Raw genomic sequence first — 19,991 nt, 5'->3', positions numbered from 1 at the left:
TGACTTTGTCGCTTGTTTATAACATCTCGGCATCGGTACGGACCAAGTAAAAACACCCCCTTTCCATTGTTGTAGTCCAACTGTTGCATTAATACGAATTTGCTGCCTAGCAACGGGAACGTGTTTACCAAGCCGTTGCCCAGAAATAGCCGCTGTTTGCAGAGTCACTGCTTAGTTAGTTAGTTATTAGAGAGGGTGGGTTTCCCCATGGACTGAGACCTGTATTGGTCCATTGTGCTTCCCTCTATGATTTCTACCAGTCACTATATCCTACCGGTACTGGTGCTTACCATCAGTCCCGCCCAGCCAGCGAGACCGGCTCTACTAGCTGAGAGGTATCTATAATGCTTCCCCCATCTACCAGAGGTATTAGAGACTGCTGTTGGGCGGGAAACGTCCGTTAATTTGGCTCAGTGACGTCCTTTGGAGATATAAGGTTCTTTTACGTGCCGTAAAGCTACGACACGGGACCCACGGCTTAAAGTCCCTCCCGGAGGACTTGGTCCCTGAAATTTTCCGCCCTTAAAAATTCGACGACCTCCGCCGGGTATTTGAACCCGCGTACTACGAGTCATGAGGTAGGAACGTTACCTCTAGACTACGGAGGCCGCTGAGTCACTGCTTAGTAACAGGTCTATACGATCTGGGCATTCCCTTGAGAGACCGAGGAAAACCATGGAAAAGTCAGTACAAACAGCCGCTGTGCCGGTCGAGATTCGAAGTGGGAAGCTCCCGAATTCAAGCCTACAGTGCTGTTACGGGATGAACTCGTTCCGTGGGTCCGCTGTGACTCAGGCCTCTTTTATATGAAAAGAAAATATCCTTCAAGACGCCATGGGCAGCCGCAGTTTCCTGAATGGTCCTATCAGTTTGCTACAGACGGAGACCGAATGCTTCGGCACCCGGGCCCACGCGCTACACACGCCAGTGACAGTTCAATTTCATAACAAATCTGTAGCAGTCTATAAACATAATGTTCGGGTAATGTCCTGCGCAACAGACACGCATTTCTCTGCAGAAATGTAGTTCTCATCTCTACATAAACAGAAATCACGAGGCTGTCACGTAACTCAGGCGGTTAGACGCTGGTATCTCACCGCGGAGTCTTGGGTTGAACCCCGGCTGACAATATGTGAGATCCGTGGTAGACGAAATGGCAATGGAGCAGGTATATTCTCCGATTTTCTTTGGTTTCCCCTGTTAATCACTATTCCACCATTGCCGCATTTCCATCTGTGCTGTAGCCCTGATCACGCAGCACATTATCATATCGTCGGTCTTCATCTCTGACCAGAATTTGTTTGCTGACAGAGTACGGACCATGAAGAGGGCGTTCATGTCGTGCTTCTGCATACTACACTAACATGAATCAGGGCAAGCTAAAGAATGAACTCAAATTTTTAGTATCTCTGGAACGTGCCGGCGGTTGGAAAACCTGACAGTAAGAGACCTCTTGGAAGACCTAGGTGTAGACGAGAGAACAACATTAAAATGGATGTTAATGAAATTGGGCCCGGAGGATGTGGACCAAAATCATCTGCCTTAGGATCGAGTCCAATGTTGGGATTCTGTGAACACGAAAATGAATCTTCAGGCTACGTAAAAGACAGAATTTCTTGGGTAGTTGTACAACTGTTAGCTTCTAAGGAAGGTATTTACTCTGCACAGTTAGAGAGAAACAGAGAGGACTCCAAGAGTCATACAAACCGTGTCATTAGAGCTGTGTCAATGCATGTGTAAGGTTTCGTGGAACTAATTTCTTTGAACGCGTGGAAGCCATGCGTGTAGCCTAAGGTTCAGATATCGCTTCAAAACAGCAGACTAACACCTAACGCAATGCAAGGACCGCTGAGTACATTCTTTAAAAGCAAGCTCGAAGCTGAACATGGACGGAAGGCACAGACTGAGCTCGTATGTGAACTGGAAATGAGAGCGTTAAGGCAAGAGGCAAACAATACGCAAGAAACTGCAACTTATAAACATGGCCACTGTTCTCTTGAGGACCCCAGAGATAAGTAAGTAAAATCGGTTCATAATCTGATCCGGCGATCGTGTTCTACCTTCAGAAGGGGTGGTCATTTAACGACACGGTCAGTAGCTAGACCATGCCTACAGCCTCCATGGTAGGGTGACGGATGGATAATGGATTATGCAGGATCTGAAAGAAAGCGATAAAAGAGGTGACACTATCCCTGTAACAGGCCGTGGAGGCCCACAGGCTTGTGAGACGTCGAGGCTCCCACATTTTCTAGACAATCGACTCACAGATGGCGCGAGGTTGTCAGCCTTACGCGCCGGCCGGCCGCCCTTCACCCCCAGGAATATTCCTGGTACTCATTTGTTAGAGGCTGAGTCGACCCCAGGGCCATAGTGCGGCTGGATGTATTAGGTCCAACTGAAAAATCCAACGACCTCATCGGGAATGTAACTCACGGCATTCCGACTTGTTGCACAGTGCCTCAAACCAACTAGCGGTCGTGATTAATTGAGGTGCGACAACAATATTTCTCTCATGGGGCTTAGGAAAACCACGAAAGACCTCAGTCAGGATAGCAGGTGTCGCGAACAAGAGTCGAATCGAGCACCTCCCGAAGACGAGTCGACAGCGTTACCGCTATGCTAGGATGTTTGTCAGAAGTCTCGAATGTTCAGGTTCTGACATGTACGATAGTCGGTCGGTCATTATGGGATCAATTCCGTGAAGATGAAAACATGAGAAAGTGCAGACACTGCAGACATCTATATACAGAAGGCGGCGGAAATACATTAATCAAACAAACAGCCGTGCACGTATCCTCGCACAGAGGAGCTACAGAGATCTCCTCTTTCTCTAATACATGAACATTTCGCTCCCTCCTTGACGCAGACAGAGTCAGGACAGAAGGAAGAATTTGTATGACACCTGTCATCTTTCTCTCTTCGTCGTGTTGTGCTGATAACCATTTGTTTCAGTCGAGTGGGCTGCCCTCGCTTTCAGAACTCAGAGAAGTCCTGGTTTCAGATACTGTCTATCCTGACTGACGATTCTTGCAATTTCTCTCAGACCCATCAGACACACGCCGGGACAGAAGGTTAAATCTGGCCACAGCCGCTTCCTCCATATCCGTTCCAGTTCATTTGTCACTGCCATCCTAGAATTCGACATTATGCAGTATGAGTTACTGGGACAGTATCGTTAAATAAACCGTAAATAAAACATAATTATTAATTTCTGGAGGCATTATCCATTGTTATGTTTTTAAACGACGTTTCGGAGACTGGATTCTGTCTGCGTCCTCAGGGAAAAGCGTACTCAGTTGGGCCCAATCGATAGAGCTTGTCATGTCTCTGGAACAACTCCGGCCCAACTGAGGACGGAGACAGAGTGCAGTCTCCGACAAGTCGTTTACAGAAAGTAGCAATGGATAATGCCCAAAAGATAATAATTGCATTACTCCTAATATACATACCATTATCACATACTTTTACATTTCATAAATAAAATAACTCAATGTAGGATTTGATGTTCTCTTAGCGTTCTTCTCTTCTGCCATATAACACTGTGTAGTACGCTGAAAGTCAACCGACGTTTCGGAGAAACATACCGCCTCCATCTTCAGGGTAGAATAAGCCGAGCAAGATACCAGCGTGAAAGTAGGTCCAAGAAGATAGTAAGATAAAGTTGTTCCTGTGCTTAATTAATTAAGCACTACACCATGCAGGTGTATGGGGAGTGGATGTATAGATCCACATTTTCTTGACCTCGGCACTAGCTGGAGGTGAGCGGTCAGCTTCACGCTCCGGCCACTTTACATACGGGGAATCAGCCCCTGGTACCCATTGGACAGGAGGTTGGGTGGGCACTAGAATCGGTCTGGACGACTTGGAGAAGATCTCCCAGAAGACGGTAACTTGAAAATAGTTTCATCATTTTACGTTCATTCTTTTCCGACATGTTACGCTACCGTCGTAATTCGTAGCGCCAGAATTGACATGTAAGATCCCAACCCTCCAACCAATATCACGTGATGCAGCTTCCCTGTCTGTAATTTAAGACAGTTTAATTAGTGGTCATCTTATATGTTTTATGGGTGCGGATAAATATTACTGTGATAAGCTTTCGAAACTCGATAACACTGCCATGAGACGAACATATTTCAGAAGCTGGCACTTGTGACTATGAGTGACGTATGGTGTTATTACAGAGCGCCTGCAATGCCGGCCCACGCCTAACACAGTAGCACCACCCTCCCCCAACAAGGCCATAATTAACGAACACCAAAGTGGCCAGCAAGCATGACGTCTTCTCGGGCAGGAACAGGTACAGCGAGGAGAACAGTCATTCAGAAGACGCTAACAGTCGCTCAGCTAGTAAAGAAATTACACGTCATTTATGCAACCTGGGCAAGGTTCATTACTGTGTTCACAAAAACACGCCACTGTAACTTATCTTGATTCAGATAAATAAAGTGCTCATTTTCCAAACCCATTTTTAAATATCCGTTTTAATATTATCCTTCCATCTGTGTCTAGGTCTTCCAAGTAATCTCAAGAAGGCGTGGTTTGTCCTGACGAACTATATTTAAAAACTACACAGAACTGGGCAGGCTGGCATAGCGGTAACGGTCTGGGTTCATGTTCGGGAGGTGCTCTGTTCAGACAACCAATATCATCGCGTTTTCGTGGTTTTATTCAGTCCGTACAGATACTTGTCGGGATACTACCTCGATTAGGTGACGGCCGCTTCCTTCAACATCCTTCTCNGGATGGAAATTAGTGGAGAAAGGAAGTGATTGCGTGTGATTGTGAAATTGTGTTCGTACACCTGATGATGACCTCCTGAGGTCGAAACATGTAGTGTGGCAGTAAATAAAAAACGTGTTGTGTGGTCGGTAGATTAACTTTAACAATTATTCTACTGTTGTGTATTCGTTGCCGCAGTAATGTTTTTACCAAGCCGTTGCCTAGCAACGATGGAGGGATACACATATAGACACACAGACTGATGGGAGGAATTTATGAAGTACGTCGTTGATATATGCTCAGGTGCCATGACATACATACCAAATTTAAAAAAGACTGGTTCAGCTATTCAAAAGTTGACACACACAGTGATGATCGCATAAGCCTACTTNACCAGTTTACGACCTAACCAGTGGAGGCGAGGAGGGATAACTCCCCGCCCCCCTACTTGCAGTGTTACGGTGGTAGCAGAGGAGGCTGACTCCACGCCCCCCTGCGCCGCTAGGGCATAACAGTGGCGGCAGCGGGAGGGCTACCTCCACGCCCCCTGCACCACGTCATTACACTCAGTACAATGCGTTCTGTGCACAGCAGTGAAAGGGTTAAGATGGAGTTCAGAGCAATAATCACAACACTTATGGTTTCTAGGACAGACCAGTGTATGAACAGGATCAGATAACCATAAACAATGTTGTACTGGTAGCAATTCTGCGCAGTACAAACAGAACCGAGGTTACATTTCTCTAGTAACGACACCACACATGACGTCCTTCGGGAACGAAACAATTAACTGCCATAGTCTCAAAGAGATTGGTTCTCTTTGCGTGCTGCATCACACGGCTCCTGCGAACAAGGCATCCTGTGTGGGGTAGAACCCTCCCGATGAGGTCATCGGATTTTTCAGTTGATCTAATTCTTGCAGCCGCACTATGGCCCTGAGGTTGACTCAGCCTCTAACAGAAATGAGTACCAGGAATCTTCCGGGGGGTAAAGGGCGGCTGACGCGTAAGGCTGACAACCTCACCGCCCTCTGTGAGCCGACTGTCTAAACAAGTGTGGAAGCCTCGACGTCTCACAACCCTATGAACCACCACAGCTTGTTACAGGGATAGCTTTACCTTACTGCCTTTCACGGGGGGACATGCCGAATGGCACGTTAGTTTTATGCACTGATGTTATCCAGGACCTCAGCAACCCTCTCACTACAATGCTTTATTGGAATCCGTCATAACACAACAATACACGACGGATTCCAATAAAGAATTGTATATAATAAACACAACAGGATGCACGAAATGAAAAACACTCTCGGTTTTTGAAGGGTGCACCGTTCGAATCTCCATGGATACCCGTATACAGGAGTACGAATGTCCCCAGTTTTCCCTAACCTGGGGGTACTGTTGTTTTATTGGTGCCAAAAATGTATTTAAAAACTGATCTGAAGTTCATCTACACAGCAATTAAAATTGAAATTCCATTGTAAGGGAAACACATAAGGTCTCCATAACAAAACCCAGCCGGTTAATGCTGTTTAGGGAAACAATCGCTGTTTATTGTGAGAATCATACGGAACACATACATATATCGTGTGGGCAGAATGCAGAGTTTACTTAATGTTAAAGCAGGTGTTCTATATAGTTACCATTATGCTTTAAAATATTAATTTCAGATCTCGAACAAACATCCACTTAGTTTCTCAGTTCCTTGAAGTCTACCAGCCAAGGAAACTTAGTGTCTGAGATTGATTTCATGTGGTAACTTTTTATACTGTTCATACAGAAATGTCTATAAGAAAAAGGAAAAGATAAATGAGGACCGTAAAAAACGGACTACACTCATCATTCTTGTCCGCATTTTATGTTTGACAGGTTAAGAAAAAAAATGAATTGTGAAATTATGCATTCACTCTTAAATAAGTAGCACTAATTCTCATCTGACATCTCTATCAAACATGTCATGTCAAGACTGTACTGTCAGTGGCAAAATAATTGCACTTCTTGTCATCTCCATATCAGGAACAAGGCATCTGCAAAACACCGATCCGTAAATAACGACACACAGTTTAAGTAAAGTTGCCGTAGCGGAACGCGAGGCTAAACACGGCCAATAAGTCTCGCACAGCCCGTCACCTGACAAGATCCTGAGCCAGCGCCATAACCTGCTTCCCTTGGGGGTTCTTCTTAATCCTATACCCCTCTCGCCTTGTAGGGCTTCCAAGTGGACGTTTTCCCCGTCAAAACACAGACTGAATTCCTTGTCTCTCCAATCCCAACAACCCACACTTCCGTATCCTAACAACGCCAGTTGACATGCATAAATCACAAGTTCCTTGTGAAGTAATGTCCTGAAATCTTCACTCATTTCTTCCTTCGTAGGTATGCCTGAGCACCACACTTTCAAGCGCCTGAAACTAATGGATCTGAGGTTCTCAAAACGTTGAGTGTACAGGAACATTTTATAGCTTACTGTAGGTGTAGAGAGGTTGTAAAGCTATTTAGGTTCCTGGTGTCACCGTACAGACTGATAAGGACCTGCAACAGTGTGCAGAACTGCACTTTTCGTGACTGTACAGGAACATTTTATAGCTTACTGTAGGTGTAGAGAGGTTGTAAAGCTATTTAGGTTCCTGCTGCCACCGTACAGCCTGATAGGGACCTGCAACAGTGTGCAGAACTGCACTTTTCCTGATTGTACAGGAACATTTTATAGCTTACTGTAGGTGTAGAGAGGCTGTAAAGCTATTTAGGTTCCTGCTGCCACCGTACAGCCTGATAGGGACCTGCAACAGTGTGCAGAACTGCACTTTTCGTGACTGTACAGGAACATTTTATAGCTTACTGTAGGTGTAGAGAGGCTGTAAAGCTATTTAGGTTCCTGCTGCCACCGTACAGCCTGATAGGGACCTGCAACAGTGTGCAGAACTGCACTTTTCGTGACTGTACAGGAACATTTTATAGCTTACTGTAGGTGTAGAGAGGCTGTAAAGCTATTTAGGTTCCTGCTGCCACCGTACAGCCTGATAGGGACCTGCAACAGTGTGCAGAACTGCACTTTTCGTGACTGCACAGGAACATTTTATAGCTTACTGTAGGTGTAGAGAGGCTGTAAAGCTATTTAGGTTCCTGCTGCCACCGTACAGCCTGATAGGGACCAGCAACAGTGTGCAGAACTTCACGTTTTGCTGACCAGTAAAGATGGGGGTTGGCACAGATTTATGTAGTATTCTGGGGTTTATGACATCACAAAATTTGAATACTCCTTTAATAACGTACCCCGGTACGCGAAGTGAAACAGGTCGTATGGAGGAGCATCTCCTGGAATTAACATCGGCACTAGCTGAAGGTGACTATAAATGATTGTTTATATCCAATTTACCCGCTCCATTTGTATTGGGAATTAACGTTTAACCTCACTGTCAAGTGAAGGACGGACGAATGCATTGGATAAAGAAGCATTTTGACAGCTGCCATTATAATGATTACACGTTGCGCTGAACTTCACTGGCCACAGGGCTAGAATTGTCGGATTGCTTTCACTTCAGAGCCAGAGTTCCGGGATTGCGCCTGGGTAGGGTGATCTTTCAATGTGTCTAATCAAAAGAAACAGTCATTCAGTTAGGCCCGTCACTTCAAGGTCATTAACAAAAATGTCCATAAGTAACACCTAATTAACATTACTCATCAACCGTATGAATTACTGCTGAAGAGAGGACAGAAAGGAGGGGAAGTGGTGGGTATTTGAGGCACTAAATATGGACCAGAAAGTTTTCCAGCTTTGAAGTTTCGCAAGCCGTGTCTGATCATTACTTATTTACTTACTTACTTACTCATGGAGCTGAGCCCTTCTGGAGGAGCCGTCAATTCTGCAGCTACTCAAGAATTTCCCAGGACTTTATGGAACCCGAAGGTTCAGTACCGTGTTCACAAGAGCCCTCCACTGGTCCTTATCCTGAGCCAGATCTATCCAATCCATACTATCCCATCCGATCTCTCTAAGATCCATTCTAATATTGTCCACCCACCTACGCCTTGATCTTCCCTGTGGTCTCTTACCTTCTGGCTTTCCCACCAATATCCTATATGCATTCCTCGTCTCCCCAATTCGTGCTACATGACCTGCCCACCTCATCCTCCTTGACTTGATCATTCTAATTATACTTGGAGAAGAGTACAAATTATGAAGCTCCTCATTATGCAGTTTTCTCCAACCTCCTGTCACTTCATCTCTCTTCGGTCCAAATATTCTCCTCAACACCCTGTTCTCAAACACTCTCAGTCTATGTTCCTCTCTTAATGTCAAAGACCAAGTTTAACGCCCATACAGAACCACAGGCAAAATTATGGTTTTGTATATTCTAATTTTTATGTTCTTGGACAACAAACGAGAAGACAAAAGGTTCTGGACTGAATGACAGCAAGCATTACCCGAGTTCAATCGCCTCTTAATTTCCTCCTGAATCAGGTTTCAATCTGTTATCGTTGTTCCCAAATATCTGAACTGTGCCACATATTCAAAAGATCTGTTTCCTATCTTTATGTCACGATTTTGCCCTGCATTTTGGTACGAGACAGTAACATATGCTTAGTTTTCTCTGTGTTTACTTCTAGACCAACCTCTCTACTTGCGTCAATTAAAGTTTGTATGCGTGTCTGATCATGCTCCTGATAAACGTGGATTGAATATTAGTCTGCAATGCACCTAAATAATAAGTTATACAAAAATCCAGTTCTTACCTCACAGGAAATATATTACGTCTCCGCTACAAAGCCCAACCGGTTAACACTGCTTAGGAAAATAATCGCTGTTTATTGTGAGAACCATATGGAACACATAAATACACTGTGTGGGCAGAATGCAGAGTTCAGTACGTACCTCACATGAAACACATTACGCCTCCATAACAAAGCCCAACCGGTTAATGCTGTTAGGGAAACAATCGCTGTTTATTGTGAGAACCATACGGAACACATAAATACACTGTGAGGGCAGCGTTCTTTAATGTTAAAGTAAGAGGTACAATGTTATAACAAATTTGTTCCACTTGAGCTGTCACGGGTTATTGTAATGTAGACGACACTGTAGGAGTCAAATAGTTAAATCGGAAAGTGTTAATCCTTCTATCGGCATTTCGTTGGTTTCCTTGGATGGAGGCGTCGGTTCATTCGAGACTTCTGTGTACATAGCAAAACACAATACAGGCACGATATTGATTCGAATTCTTCATCTCAGTGAAGGTGAGAAGCCATACACACAGATCTCAACCGTACAGCTCAAAGTGCCTTATATGTATATATAGTTTTGCGACAGGCTGATCACCCGTCCAAGGAATCCTACCGACTGTGAAAAATGATCACGGAACGGAATTAGAGACCTGAATCCTGAATGGGCTGGAATAGCCATTAAAAATATATATATTGTCGCGTGTAGGGGTGACTATTAGCTGTGGTTTCGATTGCATGATTGGATTTGTTGACACCTTATACAAACCACACGTAATTACAAGTAATACAGCGTTACCGCAAATCTCCGCATTTTATACTTCACTGCTGCAAACAGTCTATTACAGCCTTCACTATCCGTTTCCCGGCAACGGATTTTAACATAGGAACTATAACAGTCTCAGTGAATTACACACTCCAAATATCGCGGTACTACAGCACACATGAAGTCTTGTCTTCACAGCGAGACTATCAGCTCCACTGAACTGCACTAAATAAGTCTGATACCTCAATTCCCTGTTCCCCAGGCTCGTATCCCGGCAGGCTGGCGTCTCGAAACTCAACTGACTCGTTGCAATTTCTTCTCAGTCATTCGACTAAGATACTCGTTATACGGACTGGGGGCGGGCACAACAGGAAGAAACCATTTCCTAACAATTCCTCTATTGTTAATGGAGGTGTGTTTACCTCGCCGTTGCACAGAAACGGTAGTTCTTCTATCGTTGCGTGCGTGTTCATTTCCGAGGGAACCTGTATACCGAGTCGTTGCCTTGTAATGAACGCATACTCTGGCCCCGCTATTCCGGCTTTCAGGCATCATGTCACTATATATGTATATATGTATGCGAAATCATCGCTGGATGAGGGTCGGTTGTATACCTATATTTTAAGATTTATATTTTTACGTACCAGACAGGAAGCAAACAATTCTGATCTGAAAGGCAATAAACATTCCCAAAATTTAAATGGAATTTGATGCAAATCTGATTTGTTACCGACACCAAATATTTAATATCAACCCATTAATTTTATAAATCATGTGATATGAGGATTTGAAGATGAAATTCTATAGTTTTATCTTTTTGGTCACGATATCGTGTAGTCTTGTTAAGTAGTTAACAGCGTTTCGGAGGAAACTCCTGCATCTTTTCATGGTATAAACGAGTATACCGCTGCTCCGTTGTGTTGGTAAGCGACTGCCAGAATACAGATTATCATAACGGAGACTGCCACGATGTAAATTCTCACGACAATGGAAAACTCAAATCCATGTAAGCTAATTAGTTTGCCTTGTGTGGTCTGGCAAATTCTGGCATCGTGAATCTGAAATTCCGGGGCCAATAGTGATTAATATTTGGAAGACGCGAGCACTCGTTCAGTCACTGACTTTACCATTAATCTCATTGGCTGTCAGTCTCGCACCATCAATTAGACAGACGAAAGACCACACTCAGACCTCGTGTCTGTCACTCTTGTCTCCGCAACTGTTTGCTTCCAAAGGTCAACTCAATCTGTATGAAAATGGAGCTCGGGTACATATCCTCAACTAATGACCCGAAACTCCACTCATGGGCACAGAATAAAAATGACCAATGAGTAAGTATCTAGTATATTGCATGTGCTGCACGAACGAACGTGCGTCATCGTTACTTAGTGACGTAGCCTGTTACGTCTCATCAGAAAGCTACTCCTTCCAGTGTTCATACACCGGTGGAAAATTCAAATGTACGTACAGTTGGTTGAGGCACTATGCTACAAGCCGGAAGGTCGCGGGTTCAAGTCCCGATGGGGTCATTGGATTTTTTTTCAGTTGACCTAATCCTTCCACCCACACTATGGCCCTGGGGTCGACTCAGCCTCTAACAGAAATGAGTACCAGGAATTAATTAAATAATTTTCCTAGGGAGTAAAGCGCGGCCGGCTCGCAAGGCTGACAACTTTACCGCCATCTTTGAGCCGATTGTCTATAAAATGTGGGAACCTCAACGTCTCACAACCTTATGGGCCTCTACGGCCTGTTACAGGGATAGCTTTACTTACTTTACTTTACGTACGTACTTTTCTTCCGTAAGGTTTACTACACCATGTACAACGTACCATGGTTCCTAGAGTGAAAAGGTAAAGTTGTCCGTGTGCTTAACTAATTAAGCACTACACTATGAAAGCGTATCGGGGAGTGGGTGTACAGATCCATATTTTCTTGACCTCGGCACTAGTTGGAGGTAAGTGGTCAGCTTTACGCACCCGGCCGCTTTAGCCCCGAGTACCTATTGCATAGGAGACTTGATGGGCCCCAGAGCCGGTCTGGACGACGTGGAGAAAATTCTTCACCCTACTGGGACTCTAACTCCGACCCCTCGGTCGTCCAGTCCGTAGCCACGGTTCCTAGGGTAGATGGACTTAACAGGCCCACTTCACCCTTTCAAGCTTGAGATATAGAAAAACATGCAGGAAATCGCGGGTTGGGGTGACACAGTAAGCTGATGAAGTGGAACGTCAGTTTCGAACATGAAAGTTATCCTGGGCATGAGTAATGCTCATTAGCCTGGGTGTTCATGAAAAGAACTTATTAATTCGCATTAGATATTAAGTTTTGTAAATTGTTGTGGACAATTGGAAATGGAATTAGCACAGTCTGGAAAGGCGTTCCGTGGGCCTCCACAGCAAGGGGTTTAATTTTAATTCGTTTAAATCCGGATGCCTGAATGAAAAATATACAGTATCAAATTTGAACTCTGGGATTATCTCACCACATTACTGAAGACATAAAAAGTGGAAAATAAGGTAAAGTTGTCCCTGTGTTTATTAGTTAGGCACCATGCAATAAAGACATATGGAGGAGTGGAAGTAGAGCCCACCTTTCTTGATCTCGGCACTAGGTGGGGTTAGTGGTCAGCTTCACCCTCGGGGAAAGAGCCCCCGGTACCCACTGGATAAGAGACTGGATGCGCCCCAGAGGCGGTCTGGGCGATGCGGAGAAGAGAAAAATCTTGCACTGACGGGAATCTAACCCGGGCCGTCCAGTCCATCGCTATATCGACTCAGATATCCCAGGACTTTCGGATGGGCGGTTAAATTGCTGCTAGCCTTCGCCAGCACAGCCATTCCTGGCTTCAGGCTCCTCGAGAGCCATGACCAAGATTTGTCTCTCCCAGACATGTACGTGTTCAGAAACGGGGCCTCCTCTTCGACGAGGGAGGGGAAATACCTACAGAATGTCAACTAAATATATACAAATCCAGTCGGTACCTCACAGGAAACACATTACGTCTCCGCTACAAAGCCCAACCGGTTAATGCTGTTTAGGGAAACAATCGCTGTTTTTTTTTTTTGTGGGAACTATATGGAACACACAAATACACTGTGTGGGCAGAATGCAGAGTTCAGTTCGTACTTCACAGGAAACACATTACGTCTCCGCTACAAAGCCCAACCGGTTAATGCTGTTTATGGAAATAATCGCTGTTTGTTGTGAGAATCTTAGGAAACACACAAACAGCTTCTTAATGTTAAAGCAGATAGGAAATATAGTTACCCCTGTGCTTTAAGTGGTTAATAAACTGGAGGCAGTGTTTGTGGAATGGAAACGCTATATGCAGAATATGGAGGGCGAACATTTCTACCCATAAGTACGTTCACGGAACATTTGCAAATCTAGGAGCTATAACTTCTCAGACGCAGAACAAACTGTGACTTATTCAGAAAGAGTTAACAATACCGTGCACGATTTATTTAAAAACGAACACTGGTGAAAATGAATCACATGTCAGAGAATATTTGGCTAGGTCCGGGAATCGAACACGATATATTCTTAATTTGATGTCTCAGACCCAAAATTGTATCTTAGTCTGCCAGACTTCACATTCCGACTTTGATATCTATGAAGGTTACCGTCTTGAGCGATGTGATACCATGTAGTAAGGGTTGATAGTTACCGACGTTTCGGAGTCGCTTCCTGCCTCTATCTTCAGGATATAAGAATCAAGATGTGAGGTTCTTACGGTGACAATTATGAGGATTACAGTATTCAAGGTTGTGACACAGTGCAATAGACAGTTAAGAGCATTTCGCAGGAGTTCCAGACTTCTTCCTTAGGGTATAAACATCGAGATTTTTGGCTTTGACGACGGGCGGTTATTACAGCCTTTTGTGATGTGGCAACATGCGGTCTGGCAGATGCTTACAAACTTTTAGGAGGTACATACTGTCTCAATCTTCAGTCTTCCACCGTGATGACGTCAATTTCATCTGAAATTTTGGCAACTGCATGACGTCACATCCCCCCCCCCAAACAGTAAATCTTCGTATATTAATGTTTGTCTTCCTCTCAACAAAACAGATGAAAAGTAAGAGTCTTAAATGAGAAATGAGCTCTTTTTCAGTGAACTGACGTGTACTCACTGAATCTTACGTCATATTGCGCTCAGCCACAAATGGCTGCTTTTACGTCCTGGACTGTCCGTAAAGTAACTCAGAGATCCATCACATAAGCATGCACATAAATTATCTTTACATTTAAGGAATCACACACACACACACAGATCTTAGCAAAGATCACAGATGATTTGTAATCCCGTTGCTGCGAGGATATTCCTTTCATTTCTCGCAATAAAAATAAGAAAAGAACCTCATCGCGTGATACAGAAACGTCCTTTGAAACCACTTCAATATATTTTCAATTATAATACAATAGACTTACTGAGGACTAAATCGCAGTGCCATTGAAACTTCACTGAAGATATTTACAACATCACGATTTACACCAATGATCAGAATACAATCATCCTCTTATTATATTTATATCATTTATCATTTATATGCTCTACAGGGTGATTCTCATGTATGTCAAACTTCCTGTGTACGTTAATTCACGTGATATCCTTCTACATAAACTCCATATACATACATATAATTGTAACGTGTATTAGTGACTACAGACGGGGTTTTGATTGGTGAATAAATTTACTGACCACTTACAGGTCGTAACTCCAAATAACTATAACACTATTGCTGATTTCCACACTATAAATCACTCCACACTTCGGCAGCGTCTACACGAACGCACAAAATGTGTCCGTTGTAGAAATAAACAAGAGAGGCGAATGCTACGCTTTCTTCTGGCTCCACTGCAGCCAAAAAACTACGCGCCGCATTCTGCAACTCTGTGGTGTCCTCAGCAACGTCCGTCATAAAGTACGTTCGTTACAACGGACGCATTTTGTGCGCTCGTGTAGACGCTTCCTAAGTCCTCTGTCTACTTCCATCATTCTTTACTTAGTAACAGCTCTCAACAATGGCTATTCCTCTGTAATGTTTTCACTAGACGTTTCCTGGCAACGAATTTTAACAATTGAGATTCTTCAGCTTCCGTTTCCCGCACATTAACACCGTACAGTAAAGGAAGTTACTCGATTGTTGCTTGCATAGTCGTTGCCGTAGGAATGTGTATACAGAGTCGTTGCCTAGCAATGAACGTCTATTGTTATTTCGATATATACTTCACATATTTCTCATACACGACTGATTCTGACCACGTTACCTTAGAAACATCAACTGTTCCTATGTAGGACATTTTTGTTATTGAATACCATACAATGAAATTCGTCACTGCTAAAGCCGATTTCAGCAAAATAAAACGTTCGAGAAACGTTAATCATTATCTACCAGACTAGATGGCGGCATATCCCAAGTCAACACTTACTTCATGTGAAATTTGATGTTCTCGAGGTGGTGATTATGAAGAGTGTTCTGGGGTGTTGCTGCTTGCTTGCACACCTCACTTCCCGACCCTGATGATGGAAGCAGCATATGCCTCCGAAACGCAGGTAAACTTCAACCAGACTACATAGCATCACATCCCACAAGAGAGTACTGTTGAACACTTACGTTAATTGTACATCGACAGCACAGTGAATATTTTAAATAGAAAACTTTATTTTTTGGTACTTGTTTACTTTGTTTCAAAGTTCCACCACTCCTTACATAGATCGTGTTTTTAGACCTCGCCTCTGTCTTGCGTCTGAAGAGAAGTGTAGCAAGAAGTAACAACGCAATGGTGGCAACTGCATTGTTGAAGGGAAGATGAGGCAATGTAACTAACCCATACACACCCTACAATCCTCGAGGACTAGACCAAACCAACCGCGTGTTCTGTTGAGAAGGGAGAGGTCTCAAAACACAATACGGGAGAGTATTTTCCGAACCGTACGCATGTTAACAAGTCGATGGCGGTGGACGAGCGGTCTAAAGCAAGAACTGCCTTCGACCGCTAAAACACTTAGATCATGGGGGTTGGAATCCCACTTGAGGCATGTCTGTGTGCGTTTATTCTGTGTTTTTGCTGTCCTGTGTGCAGGTAGCGGCCTTTCGATGGGCTAATTCCCCGTCCAAGGACTTCTACTGACTTTGTAAAAGATCAAGAAACTGAAAAAGATGGCCAAAGTTCAACAAAGGGCTGTAGAGCCACAGAGAGATTCATGTTAACAAGACTAATGAAATCACCCTGTATAAACAACGTTGCAAGTAGTGGATTGGGCACATTTATGTACACCTCCATCTGACCTTCTGGCACGATACTTCTCAAAGCTTAAAGGTCTGCACATCAAGGGAGGAAATAAATATCCTACAGAACACCATAACAATCCTTTGCAATCAATGTCTTTATCAGATTTATATTACATCAGTCTGTAATTCTGCAAGGAGAAATATGGTGACGTTCCTTTCTGTTAATTAAAATACGTGTATCTAGTGTTATATACTACGTAAGGAACCCAGACTCGATCATAGGACTCTAAACTTTATGTTCAGTGTATAAATCTCTACTAACGAACGTTTCTGTAACTCTATTGCACACAATTCTTCTTGAGAAGCTGTTACTCAGCTAGGCAACAAATTTCCCCATTTTTCACGGAACCTGAAGGTTCGTTAAGGGTTCAGAAGACGCCAATGTGACCCTAGAAGGAGCAAGTTCAATCCAGAATTTTCCCTCAAATTTTATTTCCTGACGATTCATACCGATGTTACACTACTGTCCTCAGTGAAATCTACCGTGCAGATTTTGTGGATACGATTTAACCTGTCAAAACGTCGTGTATATCAAGTAAATTTCGGATAGAGGGCAAAATTCAACATTTTCATGCAACCGATTAACCACTGACACAATCATACACATTCTTGTACATGGGTGCCGGGATAGCGCTGTCGGTATAGCGACTGGCTATGGGCTGGACGACCAAGAGGTCGGAGTTCGAGTCCAGGTGGGGGCAAGAATTTTCACTTCTCCACGTCGTCCAGACCGGCTCTGGGGCCCACGCAACCTCCTGTCTAATGGGTATAGGGGGCTCTTTCCCCGGGTGTAAAACGGCCGGAGCGCGATGCTGACCATTCACCCCAAACTAGTGCCGAGGTCAAGAAAAGGTGGGTCTATACATGCACCCCCCATACGTCTCCATGGCGTAGTGCTTAATTAAGCACAGGGACAACTTTACCTTACACCTCTTTATAAAAAAAAACTTGTATTAGCGTGAGATTAATCATTGACATTATGCGGTATCAGGTTACCATAGCGACTAGCTGACGAACGTTAACATGCGACATGAACGGAAGATATGCAATAAGGTCACGAACGAGCGAGAAGTCATTTCAGGATGTCGTGTCTATTCTGTGGGTGATGATAATATTTTGACGTGAATATGTGAAGCGTACCATTCTATACAAAGGAGACGATTCACGACTGAATGTTCGTGCGTGCTATTTGTGGGAGACGGCGCTAAACGTACGTCTCGATAACATGTAGAACTGGAAAGGAATACTGGAGGAAACAGTACAGCCTCACAGTATGGACGCGTCTATAAAAGATGATGAGGCTTTTTGACGAATTCTCAAGGAATGTTACACAAACACGAATACTTATCTACAGTAGTCACTGATGGCCTGATTTACGGTATGGAGTTTCACAGAACGTACTGCATGAACACCCGCTCAGGCTCCAGAAAACTTCTACATACCAGGCCGTAAGCTTGGTTAAGCTTTCCCTATTCTATTTCCTTATCTTTCTCTTCGCGCTTCGAAAGGTTGCATTATATGGGACTGCTCTTTATACGAACATACGTCACGCCCACACGTCCCTCAACACTGCGAAATTAAACTTCCCTCTTAAAACGCGAATTACTTTTTTGTTGATATTCTCACTCCAGCTCTCGCCCTTGGGAACTGTGCAAGCGTTTGTCCTCCCGCCCACTACTCAGTCGCAGTGACAGGAGAACGTTGCCGCCAGGTCGCGGCGCAACACAACCCTGCACCCACACGCTGCCACCGTTTGTCAATAACAAGCTCTCTCACTCAATTTTATCATAGGACCGGATTTACAGTTGCAGGGGTTCTGAGGCAATGATAATGTGGAGCCCCCCCCCCACAAAAACAAATTTAGGTTCTGAAAATTCTTTTGTTTTTCATCTTATATATTCCAATAACTAAAAATACGTGTACTACCTAACTTCTCGTGATTTAAGAGCAGCAAGTGTCTCAATAAAATCTGTGATTATATTTTTGTTTTGTGTAAGCCCCGGGACTACAGTCCCGGTCCCTCCTCCTTAAATTTGGCACCGGAAGCACAGTGGTAACTATATTCACCACCTGTTAAAACTTTAAGGAATTCAAACCAATTCAATTCGCGGAGAACCCGGACGTCAAATTCTTCTTCGTAGAATTTACCGACAATTATCAATCGCTTTATGCTATCATTCGAACTGGAACAATATTAGCAGGACAGCGATAGCGCTGTAATCACTTGTGTATTGGTGTGTACAAGTGGTCAATAAATACATTCACTAATCAATACCCCGTCTATAGTCACACACTCATAAAGACGTGACAATAATAATAATAATGAGAACAAGATTTACAATTACTGAATTACTCCTACCACAAATAGAAGATAAATAAAAAATAAAATTTAAACAAGAGTTTGTGAGAAGAGCGTAAAAATAAAAACAAACTGTATCCACCGGAGTAGTTTTTTCTGTGAAACTGGCAGAACACTCAGGGGCGGACAATTTCGGCCCGTGGAACATTTGTGTTTAGCAGGAGCAAAGTCTCTGAATTAGTGTTCTAACCAGGAGAACCAACCACACTGTCAGCTAATCAATCTGATTTGCTCGAAACCAACCTTCGAACATTCCTCATTCGGCAACGGCAGAGAAGGGAGGCAGTTAAAAACGATTACACTCTATAATGTTGGCACTATATACGTGTATATACTATATACCCCAATTTTGCAATTGAATTCCTTCAATTTTAAATATAATTGTCTAGGCCTGCCTGTTCTCTGCTGCCGCATGCGCAGTTGGGCAGCCACTGTGCAGACACTGAACTATGAAATGAGGGCACAATCATCATCACTGGCACGACAGCCCTTTGTGAGCGCTGGCCTTCCTCAGGATTGTTCGCCATTCTTCTCCATTCGATGCAACATTCCTCCAGTTCTTTACAACCAAAATTCTTATGTCCTGCCACTCACATTCTTCCCATCTCAATCTTGGTCTTCCCACTCTTCTATTTCCTTCTGGTTTAGTATTTTCTTAATGGTTCTATTCTCGCCGGCACGTATTATGTGTCCAGCCCATTCAAGCCTTTTCACCTTTATAAATACAATAATGTCTGGTTCATTAAATAGTTTGTATAGCTCATGGTTATACCTCTTCCTCCATATTCCATTTTCTTCCACTGGTCCAAAGATATATCTCAAGATCCTCCTTTCAATTATACTTAACAGTCTTTCATCCGATCTTGACAGTGGCCAGGTCTCAGAGGCATAAGATACCACTGATCTTATAAGTACTTTATACATCATAGTTTTGGTTTTCCTGGGTATTAATTGGGATTTCAGGTGTTCCCTAAGGCCATGGAGACATTTGTTTGCCGCAAGTACACGCTTTTTTATTTCATCACTGATGTTATTTTTACACTTAACTTCTGATCCAAGGTAAGTAAAACTATGTACAACCTCAAACTTATATGAGCCAATTTCAATATATGCAGGTCCATTAGCAC

General features: G+C 43.6%; 1 protein-coding gene across 2 annotated transcripts in view; it reads right to left on the bottom strand.

The window, feature by feature from the left end:
- Positions 1–19,991, bottom strand: part of LOC111865439 (protein PTHB1) — an 83,330-nt gene that overhangs the window by 5,113 nt on the left and 58,226 nt on the right. The window contains exon 12 of one of the 2 annotated variants that reach the window (XM_023853480.2): positions 2,721–3,131. The exons of the other annotated variant lie outside the window; for it this stretch is intronic. Within the exon in view, the coding sequence (XP_023709248.1) occupies positions 3,121–3,131 (11 nt within the window). The 3' untranslated portion in view covers positions 2,721–3,120. Of the gene's footprint in view, positions 1–2,720; positions 3,132–19,991 lie in introns of those variants that run through there. 2 annotated transcript variants of the gene reach the window in all.

Source organism: Cryptotermes secundus, unplaced genomic scaffold (assembly GCF_002891405.2).
Source record: "Cryptotermes secundus unplaced genomic scaffold, Csec_1.0 scaffold343, whole genome shotgun sequence".
NCBI lineage: Eukaryota > Metazoa > Arthropoda > Insecta > Blattodea > Kalotermitidae > Cryptotermes > Cryptotermes secundus.
The sequence above is the reverse complement of the archived record's forward strand: the minus strand, read 5'-3'. Positions and strand labels throughout refer to the sequence as shown.